The sequence below is a fragment of the Bombyx mandarina genome, chromosome 18 (genome assembly GCF_030267445.1).
Source record: "Bombyx mandarina strain Sakado chromosome 18, ASM3026744v2".
Taxonomy (NCBI): domain Eukaryota; kingdom Metazoa; phylum Arthropoda; class Insecta; order Lepidoptera; family Bombycidae; genus Bombyx; species Bombyx mandarina.
This window is the reverse complement of record NC_143224.1, coordinates 2,383,495-2,407,155: the sequence shown is the minus strand read 5'-3', so window position 1 is coordinate 2,407,155 and position 23,661 is coordinate 2,383,495. Positions and strand designations below refer to the sequence as shown.

At 38.1% G+C, this 23,661-nt stretch overlaps 1 protein-coding gene across 5 annotated transcripts in view; it reads left to right on the top strand.

Moving 5' to 3' along the window:
* LOC114248213 (uncharacterized) overlaps positions 1–23,661 on the top strand; it is a 35,097-nt gene that overhangs the window by 5,769 nt on the left and 5,667 nt on the right. For 3 of the 5 annotated variants that reach the window (XM_089734906.1, XM_089734908.1, XM_089734907.1), the window contains exons 2-4: positions 14,785–14,971; positions 17,908–18,017; positions 21,311–21,445. In XM_089734906.1, coding sequence (XP_089591032.1) covers positions 14,785–14,971; positions 17,908–18,017; positions 21,311–21,445 — 432 coding nt within the window. The remainder of the gene's footprint in view (positions 1–14,784; positions 14,972–17,907; positions 18,018–21,310; positions 21,446–23,661) is intronic. The other 2 variants (XM_028181375.2, XM_089734909.1) reach the window with 1 other exon arrangement.

Sequence of the window (23,661 nt, the reverse complement as noted above, 5' to 3'; positions counted from 1 at the left end):
TTTTTAATGTTATAAGTGCCGCAGACACACAAAATGAATACAGGGCCCCGATATCCAAATAATTTCCTTATTAATTTCCTTGATATTCCAAACAATATGGAAGTTTCAAGGTGCGTAAGTGATGTTCACTGTCATTGTCATATCAACAATTAAAGATAGGTAGGCAAAGAGCTAACAGCCAATATGGAACATGATATCACCTTACTGCTGTGCAAAAAAAGCGGTTTTTTTTTTCTTCGACCGCACAAGAATTTTTCCTCGCCCGATTATGAATATCATCAGAAGTCTTTTAAAAGTCCGATGTTAGGCCACGGTCACCGAGTGTTTAGTAGGTCAAAACCATGTCTTCCACTGTCATCTGTGTCAATACAAAACCGTTATGTTATTTTCTATTGTTTATCAAAAATTTGTGTTGATTTAATTTTCAAGTTCAATCGAACTGAAGGATTCGAATCGTTCCATAAATCAGAATTTTTATCCATATAAAGGGATGTAATATGAATATGTTGGATATCTTTTAAGTATTACCATATTTATCTCTCGTCATTTTTTTTTTAATTTTTTTTAATGCCTTGTAGGCAGACGAGCATACGGCCCACCTGACTAAACTATATAATATAAAGAAAATTTTGTTTTGAACAAAAGACGTGTTACTTATATTATTAGAGTTTATTAGGGTTTCCCGGTAATCATTTTTTATTTAAAGACGACTTACGTCTGGAAAAATAATTCATAACACACAAAGTATAGGATCAATTAATATACTCGATAAAAAATACAGCTTATTATAAAAATAAATAATAGTTTAAAAATAGATAAAAAGATAACAAGTCTAACTGTTCTAAATACTGAATTGTTATCGTTCCTTGATAAGTGTACCAAATTTCGAGTTAATCATATATTTTGAAGGTGGTCAAAATCATGTTCAAAGTTTCCGTTACTTACATACTAACATACGTACGAAGCTAATAAACGCGTATTAATAAAAGGTTACATGCAAGGCTAAGAAAATAAAGATGTCACAAACTATCTCAGATGTCGTCGTGCTTAGAGATGAAAATCTCAGTGAAATACTCCTGGCTTTAGCTGTTCAAAGTCCCTTGAGGTTTCGTCGAGGCCACCTGTTGAGTGGTAACCTCCACACACGATCTCCCCTCCCATCTGTTGCATACAAGCGCACATATCTCTTCTCTTTAACAAAATCTATCTATCTATCTATCTTTCTTATATATATAAAAATGAATTGCTGTTCGTTAGTCTCGCTAAAACTTGAGAACGGCTGGACCGATATGACTAATTTTGGTCTTAAATTATTTGTGGAAGTCCAGAAAAATATAAAAATGCTCGGAATTAAATAAAAATAACAATTTTGTTTTCCCTTTGATGTGTCCCCCATAGGACGGATTCCTTTTGTTTGTTTTAAGTTTATTTTATACAAAAGTTTAGGTCTTTTATTTGGCGATTGAAGCGCTACGAAGTCTACCGGGTCAGCTAGTTTTAAATAAATTCTTCTTTCTATAATATAGTAAATTTCGGTGAAAAATTTTGATAATATGTAGTTTCATTCTGATATTTAAATTAAAAAAACTGCCAAGATAAAATATTTAATTTGCTTTTTAAATCTGTAACATGAAAATTGTATCATTTTCTCATACGTTTATCAATCGTTTTTTTTTGTTTTTGCTTAATAGCTATTGACGAGTTTAAATGCTATTGATAAGTAACTGTCTATGTTTCTTCAAAATATAAGTAAAGGATAACAGGAAATTTAATATGTAAAATGAATAAATCTCGACGCAACGGCGGATCCAGTGGGGGGGTCATGGGGGTCATGACCCCCCCCCCTGAGCTAGTTCCAGGACTTCAACTAACTTGGACTAATTGAAGAACATCATGATTTATTTATTATCTATTGTTATCAAAATTAAATTATAAGTTCTTAACTTGCCCACGACTATGTGACCCCCTCCTGGCGCCAAAGCTGGATCCGCCCTTGGTTCGACGAGAACTATGACTGAATCCTCATGACACGCGCTGTGTCCAATTATACCGGTTTCTGCACTAACCCCATCTATACTATATTCTATACTAAATGAAATGAAATGAGATGATATGGGATGAAATATAATCTCAGTAAAATGGTGATCATTTACTGAGACTTTTTCAGTGGACTTTTTGGAGGATCCCGAGAAGTTACGTCCAGCGACTTTGTTTGATTTTCCCACATTTGCGCACTTTCAAAGATACTAAACAGTTAATAAACCACCGTTATTACGTTTTTAAACCTGAACAAACACAATAGACGAAATAAAACAAATCTCACAACTTCACTCCTCGTGTTCCCGCCAAAAAGCTCCAGACATCAGTATCAATTTTTAAATTACAACTTCTCAAATTGTGGGCGTCCATACGTCTTTTTTTATTTTTTATTGCTTAAATGCGTGGACGAGCTCACAGCCCACCTGGTGTTAAGTGGTTACTGGAGCCCATAGACATCTACAACGTAAATGCGCCACCCACCTTGAGATATAAGTTCTAAGGTCTCAAGTATAGTCTCATTAAATGATCAAAAAAAAAGTCTTAAATCGAAAGTAACTCAACATAATAATACGCTCTTTATGCTTTGTGCTCACTGTGCCAACGTACCTACATAAAACGTAAACCAAACATCAGACATCGCTTATTTAAACCTATGCAGGTTTATACGTCGCTATTTGCTTTAACTTCAGCGAATATACGACGTGAGGTTTGTCATTTTCATACGAGCAAGTAAACACATCCCTAAATGTACGCACATATTATTTCAAAGTCGCAAGTAAACGAAGGCAGTTTAGAGGAAGTATTTAAGTATATTGCCGCGAATTTATGCTCTAGGCTCACTAATTAGCAGGGCTCAACTCGGGTTTTCTGTGACGTTATATAAAAAATAAAAATAAAACATTAGAAGATTCACGAAACTGGATCTATGCTAATATTTAAGTGGTGGTAAATGCCGCCACGTACCTTGAGATATGAGTTCTAAGGTCTCAGTTTTTACAGTACAGCGGCTGCCCCACCCTTCAAACCGAAACGCATTACTGCTTCACGACAGTAATAGGCGGGGTGGTGGTACCTAACCGTGAGTACTCGCAAAACGTCCTACCACCAGTAATTACGTAAATTATAATTTTGCGGGTTTGATTTTTATTACACGACGTTATTCCTTCACCGTAGAAGTCAATCGTGAACATTTGTTAAGTACGTATTTGATTAGAAAAATTGGTACCCGCCTGCTGGATTCGAAGACCAGTGCATCTCTAGATACGAATACACCGGACGTTTTATTCTTAGGAATCAATACTATTACCACGTTTCGGCTTGATATATATGGGACACGCTGTAAATGTTTGAGTAACAGTTTATACCCGTTCAAACTCTCGCCATGGTCAACGATCTACGGCTAAAGCGGGACTGAAATTTTAAAGAATTGAACTAATCAAATTCTATAAATTAATCAAATGACAATTTACTTCATAACATACGATGTATTTGAAAAGTTATTATCTCCTAATACAGACAAATTAATTTAGGCCAGTATTATTCAATTATTATTTTTTGTTATTTCTATCATCTTGGCGAATTGAGTTACAAGTGCGACCCACTTAACCTTCTTTGTTCGTGTAATTAAGTTAATTAATTTGAACATATCAAATTCGTTTTAGGAACCTGGACGCAAATTTACTGTTACTGTACTTTTAAATATGTTCCAGAATGTACTTATTCGTTCTTGGCTTGTTTGTCTACAAATCAAACTATTTATTATCTATGAAAATTATTTTGAATTTGATCTAGAATGTTCCAGAGTTTTTAGTTAATTTTTTCCTTCACTTTTGTCATGCGATAACTCGATAAAATCGATTAAAATTACTAATTTATTAAAATAAGTGACGTGACATATTGTGTCCGCACATGTAGATACCATTCTCACTGTTTCCCCGAAACGTCAGGAACGAGAAAATAAAAATAATAACATTCGAGATTAAATCGTAACAGTGGTTTTAATTATAACTACAATTCGCGAAAACAAAAACAAAAACGATAAAGACTAATTTATAGTACATATAAGTACACAGTAATAAAATCGACAGTATACAGTAATTAAATTTGATGTCGTCACGGCCTGAACGATAAGACGCCCCGCGTACTAGTGTTCGCGCAGGTGTTCGAATCCCGCAGGCAGGCATATATTTTTCTAATAAAACGCGTGCATAATTTCCTACCACGATCGCGCTGCACGACTAGTCGATTCAATTAAAAAAGTCGACCTGAAACAAACACTTCATCCTCGCACTCCCTAAGCGTTTCTTTGAATAAAGAAATCACGCAAATTTTCTTGAAACGAAAAGGTACTTCGCGGCTCCCGAAAGGCCCCTTTAGTTTTTCATGAATACATTTAAAAAAAATCCCTTTGTTTTCCTACAAAATTCAAAGCAATCCTAATTTTGTTGAATCACTTCACCAAATACTGATGAAATATGTAAATTTTCAGTTGAACCCCATTTTAGGAATTAATATTTAACAATACTATACCTATTTGTTTTCAAAACGACGGGAAAAGGAAATCAATCATTTTGAATTCACGGATTTTGACACAATCATCATTTTTTTTATTCTAGATTGATTTTAGTTTGATTCTCACTTTTTGATTAATATTAAAATATGTTTTATTGATTCGTAAAATATTCCAAACAGTGTTTCTTATCGCGATGATTGTTTTAAAACAATCTTAATGTGATTGCAAATAGAGTGCAGAATAGTAATGAATGTTAGTAGGCATTTGACACCCGAATTTTAGATTACAAACCAAAGCAAAACTATTAAAAGTAGTCATTCTCACAGCTAAAAATCTATGATTATTTCCTGCGCTATGATTACGGTTTTTTTTATTGCTTAGATGGGTGGAGGGGCTCACAGCCCACCTGACGTTTAGTGTTTACTGGAGTCCATAGACATCTACAACGTAAATGCGCCACCCACCTTGAGATATAAATTCTAAGGTCTCAGTATAGTTACAACGGCTACCCCGCCCTACAAACCGAAACGCATTACTGCTTCACGGTAGAAATAGGCATGGTGGTGGTAACTACCCATGCGGACTCACAAGAGGTCCTACCACCAGTACGAATACGATATATTCTAAGAAATGCTACTGGTGGAATAGAACATGGAGGCAGTGGTTTACACCGCACATTTTTTTAATTTTTTTTCCTACCTAAACTGATGCCTTGACAGGTTATTTCAGCGTAACCTTAACTAGTAGGTGAGCTCACGAGGCTCAAACTGGAGTGATGCTAACCTAGCAAGAGCAGATTTCGCAGAATCTACCACCGGATCGGAAACGCGACCCACTGAAAAGATCCAACGAGAAACTCAGTGGGCTGTGTCTGTGGGCTAATTCGCTCGTCGAGCCCTTCGTCGCAAGCGACGGGTTCGACAAGCACGGTGACCGGTGCTTGTGGAACCTAAAAGCACCGTTAATGGATCGGGAGGATACGTAATGACGTATTTGGGCGACGTCAACTGTTTACCATTCGGTCTACAGGATCGGGTATGAACCGCACGTGAAGACGCACTGTCACTACCAAAATTAATATCTTCATTGGGTGTTCATTTAATCACATTTACGTTTTCCTTTCATCAGAACGCGTATTATATTCGCTCGGGCATCAAAATAGTTGTTTTATGCCCTTACGAGTATAACATGTACATTTACGAGGTAAATATGACCCGCTACGTCGCCGCGTCGCGTCAAAGACTTGAGAGTATTAAACGACATTCTAATGTCACATGTAATTTATTAGACATCGTTAATATAGTGATAGAGGCGTTGAGTCATTTTGTTTATTGCGTGGGCGGGTGTCACAACCCACCTGATGTTATGTGGTTGTCTCACATCACTATGAGACTGCCGCTACTCACCTTTTGAATTAAATTCCAACATCTCAACTGTTTTTTTTTAAAGGAAATAAAAAAAAATCGACTTTCATTACGCGGCGTTATTCCTTCGTCGCAGACTCACTCGAGAACACGAGTCAATGCGTATTTAATTATAAAAATTGATACCCGCTTGCGAGATGCAGACACCGCATTATTTCTGTTGTTTATTTTTGTTAGAATTTATATTATCAGCCCTATAATAGCTATAGAACTTGGACATCGTATGTCACGAGTCGTGAAGGCGAATTCTGGACACCATTTAAACCATCAAAGCGTTTTTCACTTAACATCTGAGGGGATTAGAATATATTTTTCGCTAAAAAGTTTGGTGTTCCGGGATGTAAACCAAGATTCAACCAAAATAAAAGTTTATCTATTAGATCAGCAGAAAAGTTTTGTCGTATAATTTTTTTTTTTTTTAAATGCGTTATAATCTCTTTGGTAATACTGTGTATCTGGCTGGGCTAATTTTGGTATCTATACATCTATACATATAAATAAAATTGGAGTGTCTGTTTGTAATATTGAAATAACCGCTTTTTACTATGCATCGACGATGATTTTTACTATGGATCGTTTGGAACCTCTGGGTCTGCGGAGGGACTTCGGTTCCCTCTGTATTTTGTACCGTATGTTCCATGGGGAGTGCTCTGAGGAATTATTCGAGATGATACCGAGATCTCGTTTTTACCACCGCACCGCCCGCCACCGGAGTAGAGTTCATCCATACTACCTGGAGCCACTGCGGTCATCCACAGTGCGCTTCCAGAGATCTTTTTTGCCACGCACCATCCGGCTATGGAATGAGCTCCCCTCCACGGTGTTTCCCGAGCGCTATGACATGTCCTTTATCAAACGGGGCTTGTGGAGAGTATTAAGCGGTAGGCAGCGGCTTGTGTCTGCCCCTGGCATTGCTGAAGTCCATAGGCAACGGTAACCACCCACCATCAGGTGGGCCGTATGCTCGTCTAACTACAAGGGCAATTAAAAAAAAAAAGCATATGAATATAATATATACGGTACATACACTAAAATACCATTTTTTACAATTTTTGTCTGTCTGTCTGTCTGTTTGTTACGGCTTATCTCTGGAACGGCTGGACCGATTTTGACGGGACTTTCACTGACAGGTAGATGATGATATAAGGAGTAACTTAGGCTACTTTTTTTAGACTAGCTTCGCCCCGCGGGTGACATCGCGGGACTCAACTATCAATAATAAAACTTAATGTTTCCGAAGCGAAGCGAGAGCGGGTCGCTAGTCTCTAATAAGATGACAATATAAAAACACGAAAATAAACAGTGAAAACGGTATCTCGTCATTTTTTTATAACGTATTTCTGTCCGCCAAAATGAGTGAATGTTACCAAGAAATTGTAAATTTCTATTAAGTAGAAAACAATGGAAAGCAAGCCGCGTAAAGAGTTGCAGACACTGATGGACTTAATCCAATATCAGCACATAACTTAAAGTATGCAGTTTTGAACAGCGCCCCTAGCGGCAAACGCAGGCAAACGTCCTCCATACAAATTTGAGTTAACTTTTACGCTATCGAGATCGTTAAAAAACTCGCACTCTGTCAAGAGTGATATCGAACAAGAAGTATTAAGTCCCTTAATTTTAATCTCGAAGATGAAGCTGACTCTGGTCGATCTTTTTTTTATTTTTTTATTGCTTAGATGGATAGACGAGCTCTCAGCCCACCTGATGTTAAATGGTTACTGGAGCCCATAGACATTCACAACTTAAATGCGCCACCCACCTTGAGATATAAGTTCTAAGGCCTCAAAGTTTAGTTACAACGACTGCCCCACCCTTCAAACCGAAACGCATTACTGCTTCACGGCAGAAATAGGTAGGGTGGTGGTACCCACCCGCGCGGACTCACAATAGGCCCTACCACCAGTAATTCGGAAACAACTCGGTTCCGTTTTAATATGTAAAACCATTTCTACGATTTCTAACTAGCGCCTAATAACTTTCCACAAAAGTAACACTCAAAGCAAATTCTCTCAAGCAAGATATACTGAGAAACTGGAAAAATCAACTTATTACGAACACGCGAATATGGTAATATTGTAATAACGTTTATCTATACATACATCTTGTCTTTTCTATTGTTTTTCGAGTATATCCCACAGAAAATACGCGGTTCCGTTAATAATTTACTAAGTCATATTTTATTAAGGATATCTATATATCTCATTAAGTACGAATATAAATAAGTGCTTATTGCCAGCAACACGTAATTGTAACTTTTGTTTGAATATTTAAGAGCTTCCTAACAATTTTTATTTGATTCAGTTTCAGCGCTATGTATTTTTATAATTATGTTAGTGACGTAATTTCTTATCATCTGTATTATTATTCTATACTTTATCCCATTAAATCGGTAGGAATTTATTGAGAAATCAGTATCAGATCCGCACAATAATACACGTTTCAATCTACGCTAGAAACACTAAATTAATCTATATATTAATACGTGAAGCAAAAACTTTGTATCCCCTTTTACGAAAATTGCGCCGACGGAGGACTATGAAATTTTCTACACTTATAGAGAATATAGAGAAGAAGTGCACAATGCTAATTTTTTTTTTTAAATAATGCATAAAAGATACATTAAATCAATAAAGAAAACATTTCGCACACTACATACCATGTATTTGACGCACACACGCATGCATACTATTTATTGTCATTTTTGTTCTTGACGTCTGTTGTCAAATTGAGATTAAATATTGTTTGTCTTTGTTAATATTTTTTATAGTGTAGTCTTGGCGAAATTTGTGATTATAGAAGTATAAAATACAATCATAATAGTGTACAAACTTACAATTACAATTAATTATAGTCGAATTTCGACCTCTAGTATTATAAAATAAATCAAGCTTCATTGCTACAAATATTACCAAAATAAAAACCTAAAGATAATAAAAAATATGTATACTATAATTGAAATACAACTTTAATATTAACAAAGCCATTGCAGTCGGTGACATGCAAAGAAACTAATCATCTGTGTGTAATATAAATGTTCCCGCTGGCTATATTTTTACTAGCATTCAAAAATATTTCTATCTAAATTATATTTGCTGTTATTTATCTTTGTGTTTACTTTTAATGTAGTCAAAGCTTTGTTTGTTTAATTTCACGTCTATGATATTTTTTATTTTATGTTTAATAAAATTAATATTATTTATCAGAGCTACATTAAGTTGAATAAATTTATTTATGTATTCAGCTTTATGCACAAAAGTACAGAGGCGGACTTAATGCCTGATGTATTCTTACCCAGTCACCCAAGGATGGTGTAGAGAGAGAGTCATGTGGTAGGTGCGTTCCTTTTTGAGATATAAGAAAGTTATAATTATATTATTTAAATATACCGACACTCACACTGTATAATACATAAACATAACGTACAACAACGTACATATGAGGCTGTCAGCGCAAAAGTGGCCTAACCCACAATTTTTCATATTCGTGCTTATGTATTATATTATATAAAACATAATAAATTTTGATGCAAAACTGGCCTAGACCCAGTTTAAACCACAGATAACAGTAGGTTTTTAAAGGTTATTTTTAGGTACGAAGCGCTGTAAAAGTAAAGTCGAGGTTTTGTTATATCCAAACTAACTATAGTAAGCTTAATTCACTTTTCGGTCTCATATTATTATATAAATATAAAATATAAAATTTACACATACATATATTTATCTATATGCAAATTCTCATACATACATTTAGTGATTATTTTAAAGAAAATGAAACTTTTCCCGTTTCAAATTAGTGACGTGACACATTAATAAGTGGAAATATATTGTTTCTTGATTATAACAACTTAAATCTTAGTCGGAAATGCGTTGCCAACGCATTTAAAAAGATTTACAAACACGGCCCGCTATTCAACATTGTGTCCAAGCACTACACCTATTTCAAATTTGAGGTTTTACTGCGTAGTTCGTGATATATTAAAAAAATATATTTCGCGAACTAATTCGGTATCATTTTTCTGATATATCCAATACGTCACATCTTCTTGTCAGTTATAGGATACGTCATAACGAGGGGAATCGCTCACAGAAAACCTCAGAAAAGGTAAGGGGACTTATTTGAATGTATCAAGTGACAATGTGATGTTTTATTTGCCCCTTTTTTCCACCTTTGTAAACGTAATAAAGTCTTAAAGCAATTTGACATTCGTAAAATAGCAAAAACAATTTATTTGGTAAAGGTTTTTCTAGTTTATTCTTTATAAATATTTATAATTTGAGATAACAAGCATAAAATGTTTATCAGTGCACTCCAGCACCGACGGACATCAACAATGTCAGAGGCGACGCAGTGACGCCGCTACATCCTGCTAAGGACGCTCCTAATTTTTTTTATTGCTTAGATGGGTGGACGAGCTCACGGACCACCTAATGTTAAGTAGTTACCGGAGGCTACGCTAATCAACTACTGGTGGTAGGACCTCTTGTGAGTCTGCACGGGTAGGTACCACCACTGAAAAAAAAACTTTTACCAAGCCCTGCCTATTTCGGCCGTGAAGCAGTAATACGTTTCGGTTTGAAGGGTGGGGCAGCCGTTGTAACTATACTTGAGACTTTAGAACTTATATCTCAAGGTGGGTGGCGCATTTACGTTGTGGATGTCTATGGGCTCCAGTAACCACTTAACACCAGGTGGGCTGTGAGCTCGTCCACCCATCTAAGCAATAAAAAGAAAATATACATCATAATTATGTTCAAAACATCTCTCACGAAAGTAGATCGAACATAGAAACACATCTTGTTTATTTACATTATAGTAGAGGTCCCGCAGTAGTCGAAATTCGACTATAATTAATTGGAATTGTAAGTTTGCACACTATTATGATTCTATTTTATACTTCTATAATCACAAATTTCGCCAAGGCTACACTATAAAAAAATAAATAAAGACAAACAATATATTTCATCTATTCTCAATTTGACCACAAACGTCAAGAATAAAAGTTTGACAATACTATTATGCATGCGTGTGTGCGTCAAATACATGGTATGTAGTGTGTGTAATGTTTTCTTTATTGATTTAATGTATCTTTTATGCATTATTTAAAAAAAATTATTAGCATTGTGCACTTCTTCTCTATATTCTTTATAAGTGTAGAAAATTTCATACTCCTCCGTTCGCGCAATTTTCGTAAAAAGGGATACAAAGTTTTTGCTTCACGTATTAATATATAGATTTGGTTGTTAAATCGTTGGCGGGCTTAGTCCTTTTCGTAAAAGAAACCGCACCACCCTCTCATTCAAACTTTGCCTTTAATTTTTCTTCTTTATGATCGATAACTTTGATGACGTATGGACCAATGAGAATGATCGATGGCCAATATGCTTGAGAGCAATTGTTGTTTGATCAAATGATTAAGTTGGATTGTTTTGATGTTCGCTTTGAATACACACACATCGTTTGCACGCGAAACAAATGTTCTTTGCACAAGTTTTGCAATCAAAAGCCTATCGATGACTAAAATTGAATTTTAAATCTTTGGCGTTCACTGTTAGAATCGTCACTGATCATTATGAATATGTCAACTCGCTGACATTCCTATCGCATATTAATCACGCGTTTCGATTTGAACAATGGGATTTTTACTTCGATACAAATGCAACGTCCTCCTGCCTTGCAGTGGGCGAAGAGACTAATATTTCCATCAATCTCCGCAAAAAAAAATTCTGTCTGGTAGGACCTTGTGAGTCCGCACGGGTAGGTACCACAACCCCGCCTATTTCGACCGTGAAGCAGTAATACGTTTCGGTTTGAAGGGTAGGGCAGTCGTTGTAACTACACTGAGACCTTAGAACTTATATCTCAAGGTGGGTAGCGCATTTCCGTTGTAGATGTTTATGGGCTCCAGTAACCACTTAACACCAAGTGGGCTGTGAGCTCGTCCACAAGCAATCCAGCAAAGTCCATCTAAGCAATAAAAAAAAGGTTCAATTTATATTTGTAACTTTTTTGTTTGAGATCTGACGGGTATGCAAGCTCGTGACCCAGGTGGGACCGCTAGGTAGGTGGGTACCCATTGACGCTAAGAATGGCCGTCCACATTGAGACACAATTCGTCAATCAATTAACTACAGCAAAAAGAGTCTGGATTTTGGTTCATGATATATTTTACAATTTTGTAGACTTCATTGTCACACGATGATACTCCGTCAACGTCGAAGTCATTCATACTTAGCAAAATTAACGCCCGTTCTAGGTTAAGAACCGTGAAATCGCATCACAGTAAGTATGCCTTCAGAAAAACGTGGATTGCAAATCGTAGGCCTCTGATCTAGAAACGATTTTCCCTAACTATATTCATACACGCCCACACAAGATCAAATAAAAAAAATACTTTGAAAAAAAAAAGAAAACAGCCTGATAAAAAAAGAAATACTCGGAAGTTATAAGGCAACGTGGCTCCTGGGAATAACATTTATCACGAACCTCGGATATGTTTTTAAGTGGAATGAACGTTTCTTCGAAAAAACATTCGCCAATCGGATTCTATTAAAAGTATATTTTGTTAATCGAACGCTTTGAAATGTACTATTGAACAAAGTCTTGAAACAATTTCTTAATTGAATTTTGTACGATATTCTTACGTTAAAACTCACATATTTTTATTGTAACTGGAGGTCCCGCAGTAGTCGAAATTCGGCTATAATTAATTGGAATTGTAAGTTTGTACACTATTATGATTGTATTTTATAATTCTATAATCACAAATTTCGCCAAGACTACACTATAAAAAATATTAACAAAGACAAACAATATTTAATCTATTCTCAATTTGACAACAGACGTCAAGAACAAAAGTTTGACAATAAATAGTATGCATGCCTGTGTGCGTCAAATACATGGTATGTAGTGTGTGTAATGTTTTCTTTATTGATTTAATGTATCTTTTATGCATTATTTTAAAAAAATATTAACATTGTGCACTTCTTCTCTATATTATCTATAAGTGTGGAAAATTTCATCCTCGTCCGTCCGCGCAATTTTCTTAAAAAGGGATACAATGTTTTTGCTTCACGTATTAATATATAGATAATGATCTGAATTTTTTTCTGTCAAGTCAAATCAAGTAAAGTAAGTAAATTTAAATAAATAAAATTTCGAATTGAAATAAAACATGTTATGCCAACACGGTAATGTTTTTACGGTCCAAATAACATACAATGACAGTACCGAAAGAAAAATTTCCACGCGTTGACATGGTTGAGGTCTATAGGCTCCGGTGACCACTTAACACCGAGTCACACACCCATCTTAGCAATAAAAATAAATATGCAACAATTCGTGAGATCATAAAGAACGGGTTCATTCCAAAGTATAACAATTGTCCAAATCCAGCCAAATCCCTAATCAGCATGTAATGATAGGAATGGAGACATCGAGAGGACATGCTGCGCTAACCCCGCATGATATGGGCAAGAAGAAGATGAAAATGTCTTCTAGAAGTTAGTGACGTTGACTTGGTGATGTCTATGGACTCAACACGCGGAGGCAGTTAGCTTGTCCACTAATAAATAATGTATTAACAGAACGATATAGTTTTTTTTTTCAACCTAAACAATATAATCACTTTCTTGGGCGTTCATGCGTGACAAACAGTGTTCACGCAGACTTCCATTAGACATAATTACTTGCCATACATCTGTACGTGTGACAGTGGATTTCCCAAACGGCTAAACGCTTTTACCTTTACAGCCAATATCGTTTAAATTAAATCTGTTTGAGCTTGGGAGTATAATTGTTTTAGTGTTAGGCGTAATACTTCCCACTTTTTTTTCGGATGGGGGGGAATGACCTTCGGATGTTACTGACGACGAATGATGGTATACTTTCCCCTAGAGATCGCACCAATATATCAAGAATCGTCCAAAAATCGTTGAGGTGTTTTTCCGCAAATATTGTCAAGACAAGGAGTAGCCCAAAAATAATGGGCCATTTACGGAAATGGTGACTACTCGTTAATTTCTGAGAGATATCAAACGACAGACACACAGTTCCGCCGCGGCCCCCTATACTCGCCGAGCCCTTCGTCGCAAGCGACGGGTTCGACGAGAATGGTGACCGGAAGCTACCACTAACGCCGATTAGTTTTGTAGACCTCCCGAGGCAGAACATAACAAAAGCACAAGCCGATTCCTTTTTAAAATATCTCTTATTCGTATATTGGTTAGCTTCGAAATTTTAAGAAAACCGCCAAATGAACAAATGTTACATTAATTAAACGGATTATTTTCGTGATTAAGAAGCACCGCACTGATTTTCAGCTTCATGGTTTTTTAAATACACCCAGTGATATGTATTTAAAAAAGCCACAAACCGAATGATGACCATCAATCATGAAAAATACTAATGTTTGAAGCACACCCAAGCTTGCTGAGTTTGATATTACAGTAATCTTGCTTGCTTGGTTTTTATATTTTGTACGTGCTACGGCCGCACCCATTGATATTCACTGTTTTTTTTTTTATTGCCCTTGTAGACATACGATCATACGGCCCACCTGATGGTGAGTGATTACCGTCGCCCATGGACTTCAGCAATGCCAGGGGCCAGAGCCCAACCCCTACCTACCGTGTTGTACTCAAAGTGCTGAAAAAAACAAGAGCGCCCATCGCTCTAGTGCTGAATATCTTAAACTAAAGTACCGTCTCACCTAGAATGACGAGACGGCCTAATCTCGACCTAAGCTAGCTAAACTTAATTTTGTGACCAGGAAACTTTTGAGTTTAATTTTCGATCTTTCCATGCTAGGAGCAGATTCGCTCGCACACCACTACAAAAGTCAGAGCCCGGACTTCCTCCGGCTCATGGCTGAGAAACACTGGCTGGGCCGATGGGACAGAAGACCACACATCGAAGCAGAACTTGGCTCACCGACCTTACGCCTTGACTTCCCCAACGCTGAAGAACCGGATAATTTTTTGGACGACGAAATCAGGTACAGCAAATAACTTTAGGAACTATTTAAATCTAACAATATTATTTTATATACATATACGTTATTTTTTTAATAATAATTCCACCCGGCATCATTTTGAATAAATTCGTGTTTAATTTGGACTAGAAAATATGTAGTTTGTTATCGAATATTCTTTTTTATATCACGACGAAATGAGCGACTTTTTAATTTAGCTCAGCCTGATATAATAGCGTTTAAAATGCAAGAAAGGACAATAAACGTTGTCCGATCCGAGACCTAAAGCTTTGTGAGTCAGGCTTAGATAGCACCAGTGATATGCTAAATAAGCCGTTTTGACACATTAGTGATTTTGTTGTTGTGTGATTTATTTTGGGTGTGCGTGTGTAATAATGTCCGTTTTTGCATCACCCAAAAGTCATTTGCGGGAAGTGATGCTTTTCTCCTTTGATTCGAAGGCCGTTGGCTGAAGCACATCGAGATCTCCAGAAATTTTACGGCGATGCTGCTCTGAGCGAAACAGTACGCTCTGATTGGTACCGTCACATCAAAGACGTTGGTTTCAAGGTTTTTTATTGCTTAGATGGGTGGACGAGCTCACAGCCCACCTGGTGTTAAGTGGTTACTGGAGCCCATAGACATCCACAACGTAAATGCGCCACCCACCTTGAGATAGAAGTTCTAAGGTCTCAAGTATAGTTACAACGGCTGCCCCACCCTTCAAACCGAAACGCATCACTGCTTCACGGCAGAAACAGGCAGGGTGGTGGCACCCATCCGCGCGGACTCACAAGAGGTCCTACCACCAGTCGATGAGGATATGTGCCAAACGTAAGATCAGCTTGCTTCAGCATTAGGAGTTACTCGCCAGGCGATTGCATGCGTTGGGAATGATTCAAAAGCAATGAACTTGGGTTCCTTATAGGTTGAAGCCAAGAGATGTTGAGTGTCGTTTTATCGCCAGTGAACAACTGCTACATCTGTACAAAATGAAGGGTTTTTTTTTTATCGCATTTTAGATGTCCGGCAGTAAACCTCTGTGTCCTGAAAGATAGAAGATTAAAAATGATATTCAAGAAGTATACGACTAAAACACAAACGTATTTGAAGCTCGAAAACAAGAATTTCTTATTCTGTACAATATTCGTCAAATAAAACATCTAATAGGAAAATAAAAATTCACATTCGCAGAACCTCCGAGTCAATAATTATGATTATAAATATGGATAGAAAAACAAATCAAATTTGGGAATGTGTTCCATGATATATATACTTCTTTAATCCTTTTACGCTTCAAAGGTCTGTGGCAAATTGAGGTTTCGTATTTTGATATGAAAAACGAGCTAGACACTCATTTTCGAAAATAAAATGAAAAACATGTATAGTCGTTATTTCTTTTGAAGATTTTTGATAAATAATTTACAAAGTAGCATCAGAGCATCAGTGTTTTTGGACAAGAAATTTATATGTACTATTTTAGTACATAAAAGGTATATATACCTACCTATACAGATAATTAAACTGAAATTGTGACAAAAAAGATTTTTTCAAATAGATTTATAAGCTAACCACAGTTGGGCAGAAACTAAAAACACAATCAACAGCATTATAACCCACATATATTTATTTAAATTTTACGTTTTAAAAGATTTTCTCTTGTGTTACGGTTCGCTTGTACGTGTATATAGGACCTCTTGTGAGTCCGCACGGGTAGGTGCCACCGCCCCGCCAATTTCTGCCGTGAAGCAGTAATCCGTTTCGGTTTTAAGGGTGGGGCAGCCGTTGTTACTATACTGAGACCTTAGAACTTATATCTCAAGGTGTGTGGCGCATTTACTTTGTAGATGTCTATGGGCTCCGGTAACCACTTAACACCAGGTGGGGTGTGAGCTCGTCCACTCATTTAAACAATAAAAAAAAGACACCACTTATTATAACCCGACAACAAATACCAAATGTCTTTATTGACCGCGAATCGAACCTCTGGTATTAAAAAGTAACTGGTAGTGCGCCTGACTAATATGTCCAGCAATGCGCCAAGAAGCCTATCAAATGAAGTCAATGCTGTGCAGCTTGCTCGCCAAACTGTAACTAAATAACTTACTTGGAGAAAATTTACAATTTTAAGTGCTTTGAATCTTCATCACGCGTTTTAACCATTGGTAGTTGTAACTGTCATCAATGACGGTACGATTTATTGAGTTAATGAACACAATTCGCTACAAAAAAAAAAAAATTACCTTCGATGGCAAACGAGGCTGCGGTTCACTTGAAGCTCAGTGGTCATCATCGCTCATATGCGCGAGAAATTCCATGTGATTCCACATGATGTGTTCCACAAACAACCCGCTGCTTCTTCAAAGTTTCATGAAGCGTCGTGGGGTTGATTCACAGATAATCTCCTACTGACCTCCTGTATCCACACACACGGCACTAGCATGAACAGTTATTTACTGGTAGACTGTGCGGTGATAAGAGTATACCACGGAATAAACAGTAAATTACCAAGATCCCGTTAATTATTCGAGATGATTCCCAAATCTCCTTTTTATCATCGCACCTCCCGCCATCGGAGCAGAGTTCATCCATATTATATGGAACCGCTGCGTTCATCGTCAGTGCGTTTCCAAATCCGGCTTTGGAATGAACTCCCCTCCACGGTGTTTCCCGAGCGCTATGACATGTCCTTCTTCAAACGAGGCTTGCGGAGAGTACTAATGGCGTCTTGGCTCTGCCCCTGGCATTTCTGACGTCCATTAGCGACGGTGACCACTTTCCATCAGGTGGGCCGTGTGCTCGTCTGCTTACAAAGGCAATAAAAACAATAATCCCAAACTAAGCTTAGTTGAAGGCTTTGTATCTAGGAAGCGAGGCAGACGCGATACCGCTTATAGGTCTTATCCGATGTACCGCTTTTTGTTTTGCGCATTAATCATATGGTTTAAACTCTTTCTCAGGTTCAATTCAGAGAAGCGATCGGCGGTAGCGTCGGCTTTGAATTCTGGACGTCGACGACGACAGCCAACGCCGGCGCTCGGTAAGGACTTCACTCCATATGTGGGCGTCGGTAAGCAACGCCGAACACATTGTCCGCACAATGTCCGGCCTTAGACGACGAGACCACATAACACGATATATATTTTTATTGCTTAGTTGGTTGGACGAGCTCACCTGGAGTTAAGTGGTTACTGGAGTGGTTACTCGTTATTTTCCGAAAAGTCAAATAACAGACATGAGAGAAAATCCAACCGACTTTCCCTGTGCTATTAGACCAAAACTCATTCGACGTGTTAAGAATATCTAATAGTATTGCTTACGCCACACCGGCTCCACAAGCTCGCCCATGTTGACCCTGAGGTCTTTTCTTTTATAGCTTAGATGGATGGACGATCTCACAGCCCACCTGGTGTTGAGTGGTTACTGGAGCCCATAGACATCTACAACGTAAATGCGCCACCCATCTTCAGATATAAGTTCTAAGGTCTCAAGTATAGTTACAACGGCTGCCCCACCCTTCAAACCGAAACGCATTACTGCTTCACGGCAGAAATAGGCAGGGTGGTGGTACCTACCTGCGCGGCCTCACAAGACGTCCTACCACCAGTAAAGATCCCTTCATAAACATTTGCGGTGCATAAGATGAATTTACACGACAAATTTCTTATTTTCTCTCGGGTACTTATTACGAATAGATTTATCATTGAACATCAAAATCTAAATTATTCATTTTATTCTCATTTATGCTTAGTAAGATATTATGATAATATTTATTATCATGTCATCAAAAATTTTATTACATATATAAATTGCATTCAGTTATTCGTACAAAAACTTATATATTATATCATCTAATGATATCCGGTTCTATTTCCGTTGTTTTTGTAGATATGTTATTTTTGGATTAAGTATTGTATTCGATTGCTATCAATAAAATAATATGATTCGAAAAGGCTATTTCTTGGATATCGCGCCTCTGTGATTTGTTTTGTTGTTTTTGGAGTGTCAACCACCCACCACCACCAGTAATTACGTTAATTATAATTTAGGGTTTGATTTAAAAAACAAAGTGTAAAAAAACATCGATCGTTTAGTAAATAAACCGTTCAGTATTTCTTCATCTTTGAATTAATTCGTGAATAAATAACAAATTATGTTTTAATAGAAAAATTTGCATTTGTCTGAGGACATTGAACTCTAACTGCATCGCTGGATACAAGCTTAGACTACACTAGAATTAGTCCGCTGAGTTTCTCGCCGGATCTTCTCAGTGGGTCGCGTTTCCGATCCGGTGGTAGATTCTGCGAAGCACTGCTCTTGCTAGGGCCAGTGTTAGCAACACCGGTTTGAGCCCCGTGAGCTCACAAGCTGAAATAGCTTCTCAGGGCTATCAGCATAGGTAGAGAAAAAAGACTAGAATATATTAACATCCGATCTAAACAAATTATTGCCGCCTTTGCTAATTAAGTATGCCCAGTAAGAGAGGAAGCAGTGCGGTTTGTGATCTATTCGCGTAAAATTTAGCAACGGCAATCAATTTTAATCTTTTTAATTTTTTTATTTGTAATTTATTATTTGTAATTTAATTCAGTTAGTTACCACCGACGTAAATCTTATCCGAGAAAGCATTCGCCTTTTGATATTCTCGATCAGTGAACTAGGAAAATGCTACATAATGTTTTTTAAAGAGCCAAGATGTTCTCCAGTGCTCGACAGTGTTGAAATCAACTCCACGACTAAGTTATGACTTGCATTAACGTTTTTTTATGATTATGGATTTTTTGGAATGATAAGTTTGTTGAAAAGCGCGCGTCTTCTGTTTGACAAAGAAACAACGTAGCTTAGGTTATCATAGCTTCTTCCCGAAATGCCAATAAAAGGTAGGTAGGACCTCTTGTGAGTCCGCGTCGACAGGTACCACTGCCTTGCCAATTTCTGCCGTGAAGCAGTAATGCGTTTCAGTTTGAAGGATGGGGCAATCGTTGTAACTAAATTGAGACCTCTGAACTTATATCTCAAGGTGGGTGTCGCATTTACGTTGTACATTCTATGGGCTCCAGTAACCACTTAACTCGTCCACCCATCTAAGCAATAAAATAAAAGCCTCAGACTTGTTGACAATAAAAACCATTAAATCTAGTCAAAATGTTTTTTTTTTATTGCCTTTGTAAGCAGACGGGCATACGGCCCACCTGATGGTGAGTGTTTACCGTCGCCCATGGACTTCAGCAATGCCAGGGGCAGAGCCAAGCCGCTGCCTACCGCTTAATACTCTCCACAAGCCTCGTTTGAAGAAGGACATGTCATAGCGCTCGGGAAACACCGTGGAGGGGAGCTCATTCCATAGCCGGATGGTACGTGGCAAAAAAGATCTCTGGAAACGCACTGTGGATGACCGCAGTGGCTCCAGGAATTATGGATGAACTCTACTCCGGTGGCGGGCGGTGCGATGGTAAAAACGAGATGCCGGTATCATCTCGAACAATTCCTCAGAGCACTCTCTATGGAACATACGTGTGATTATAACCGGACATTTTAGCCAAATGACCCACAGACCGATTATCCGCACTCATCGATAACAATCCATGACCGAATAAAAATTTACACGAGCGTCAAAAAACGAAAATAAACGTACCTACCGTAATTTTATCCTTCTGGAAAAGTTTCTTCCATATAGCATCCTAACGCGCATTAAAAAGCTCGATACATAAGGTAATATGTCGTGCAATTGACAAACAAAACACCAATAAATCAATTTACGATACACTTGTTGGGAACATACATTATTTTACCATCATTTGGGATCTCCTTTAAGACCTCGTCTTGGCGTTTCGATTACTCATCTATTTACTCCTTTACGGTTTTCGTTATGCGCTGTTGTGTTTGCATATTTTTTTTATTGCTTAAATGGATGGACGAACTCTCAGCCCACCTGCTGTTAAGTGGTTACTGGCGCCCATAGACATCTACAACGAAAATGCGCCACACACCTTGAGATATAAGTTCTAAGGTCTCAAGTATAGTTACAACGGCTGCCCCACCCTTCAAACCGAAACGCATTACTGCTTCACGGCAGAATTAGGCGGGGTGGTGGTACCTACCCGCGCGGACTCACAAGAGGTCCTACCACCAGTAATAACATTAACATGTAGCATGGTACATGGAAAGTAACATGGTCTTAAGACATCATCACACGTATGCAGCTACCCAAGTCGAGTTAACAAAATCACAATTACAATCTCGTGGCGGCTGTTTCCGATTTTAATCTCGCCATCGAAAAAGATTTGGACAGGATTTTAGGATCCACTGGTTGATCAAAGCCATTGTTTAATTAAATACCTAATTCGATTCGCCGTTTCGCAGGTGTGCTAAACGACATGAGCTCGTACTTCAATTTCCTGCGCGACAACGTGGAAACCCTGGCCTCGCTGTCCCCGCAGCAGCGGTCCACATTCGTCCAACCGCCTTCGGTCGTCCAGGCTCCTGGAAGCGGTGCCGGTAAGTTTGACAAACACATGGCCCAACACTGGTCCTGCTTCAATATCCGATTGGAGTTAACCTTCTTAAAGATTGGGTTGGCAGAAGGGCGTGTAAATAGCCCTCCTGCGGCGGGAGCATATAATGCGGGGGTAGAAAGGCGTGTAAATAGCCGTCCTAAGCGGTATGTGACAAATGTTCGTCACTTATAATTGGCGGAGCGGTAAAAGTATATTGCGGTAAACAAAGGGACTAACTAGACTAGAAATAGAAACTAAATACACATAAGCGAGCGGGCGGGCGAATGATCACATGGAAGCAGCAATAAAATGGCATTAAATAAGAGGAACTCGCACTCACCTGTAGACCTTGCCAGTGACTGTAGTGCGGTCGTCGGCGATAGTAGCACGCGGGCGGCGGGGGGGTGACGAAGCTCACGTAGCTTTTACGTAGGTACATGCATGCACTACATAATGCGCCGCCATCTAGGCAGCTACCAGTGAAGCGTTATCGACCGGGAGTTAGAACCGCGCTTTGGATACTCGCGGTAATTAGTAACTAACAAACTCCAAAGGTGGCGCCATCCCAATAATTCACTACGCATACTATTACTATTCCCGCCAAAGATATTTCGGTTTCATTTGGATGTGGAACGTGTAAAGATTTGACTCCATGAGATATGAGATCAAAGTTTCAATTGTTTTATGTAAATTCTGTTCTTCAAACTGGAACGCATGACTGATTTTCGGCAGAAACTGGCTGGATAGTGGTACTTGATCCTGCCTCAATATGTTGCTATTTGCACTGTTGTATCTAAAGGTCTGGTATGGTTAATTCAAGAGACATATGACTCGGCGGTGTATGCGATGGTAAAAGAAAAATCCATTTTAAATAGAATTCACGTAGATCTGTTCTTGATGGGTGTCTATAACGCAAAGAGACTATTTGTCCCAAGAGGAAATCCATCAGTCTAATATTTTCGGAGATCTCGTGATGAATGAGTGACAATGCGCTTAAATCTGTAAACATATACTCATATACATATACCTCGATGTGTGTATTGATAGATCCCTTTAGACTTCAAATTAGGGATTAATCAGCAAAAAGGGTTTGGCTAATCGGAGTTGACTAATAAACATACCAAAAATATAATTATTCGGTTAATCATGACCATAAAAAATAGACAATGCGTAATATGTGTCAAAGAGTCGTAAGCGGTAGCAGTTTGTCTGCAAACATGATATTGCTTTTGTCCACGGGCGAAGATAAAGACTTATTTTTTTGTTTGGGAGATTACTGGTGGCCCGAAAGCCTTTCCAGTTTTACCAGGACAGGTCAGCCAGGAGGCGTGGGCTTTGCTAGCAGCTGCCCGAGCGCATCCAAGGAGACCTAACAACTCAAGAGTAGCTGCTTTGCGAATGAATCTACTACCGGATCGGAAACGCAACCCGCTGAGAAGATCCGGCGAGAAACTCAGCGGGCTGATGTTTAGGTTAGGTTGCACGTCAAACTCTTTGCCGAGTTCGACGAGTACGGTTACCGGGGTCCCTACTCCGAGTGTTAGAGCTAAAGGTGTCTAATGCAAGGGTTATTGGATCTGATGGATCCGTAAGGGATAACGACACACCATCAGGCGATCCATTGGCTCGCCTGCACAAATAGACAATAATGTAACCATTTCTTTTTAATCCACGCCTTACAATCCATAAACCACTAATACAATAATGTACTGCTTATTTCCATTACCCTTTGTTTTCTGTATACATTATGGTAACGGTTAACTTCTAAGTACCCACGTTGTTTTCTGATCCGGTATATTCTAACTCAAAAATATCCTTCAATCAAATTCCAGTTATATCAAAACTAGTTATATCAAAACCGAAGTTTTTTTTTTTAAATCATGCATTTTTATTCCCGGTGTTATCTCGCGATAGACCTCGGGAAACGAACAGACAAACTAATTAAACTTGCATCGGTTCTATATATAGACGGCCGTTACAAAGTCCCCCAGGTGACGCGATGCCGGAAGTTTAATGAGTTTCGTGTATTCTAGTACTTCCTGGTGCATAGGAAAAATGTCAAGCACTTGTTGTCATGACCTTTTAATCGGATTGCAATCGCGCTCGATCGGTCGCAGGTTCGAGACTGGTCAAGTACCAATTCAAATTCAGCTTAGTGAAGCAGACATGATAGGAAAGCTCTTTTTCAGTACAATCCGGATTTGGGTCGTTTTTATA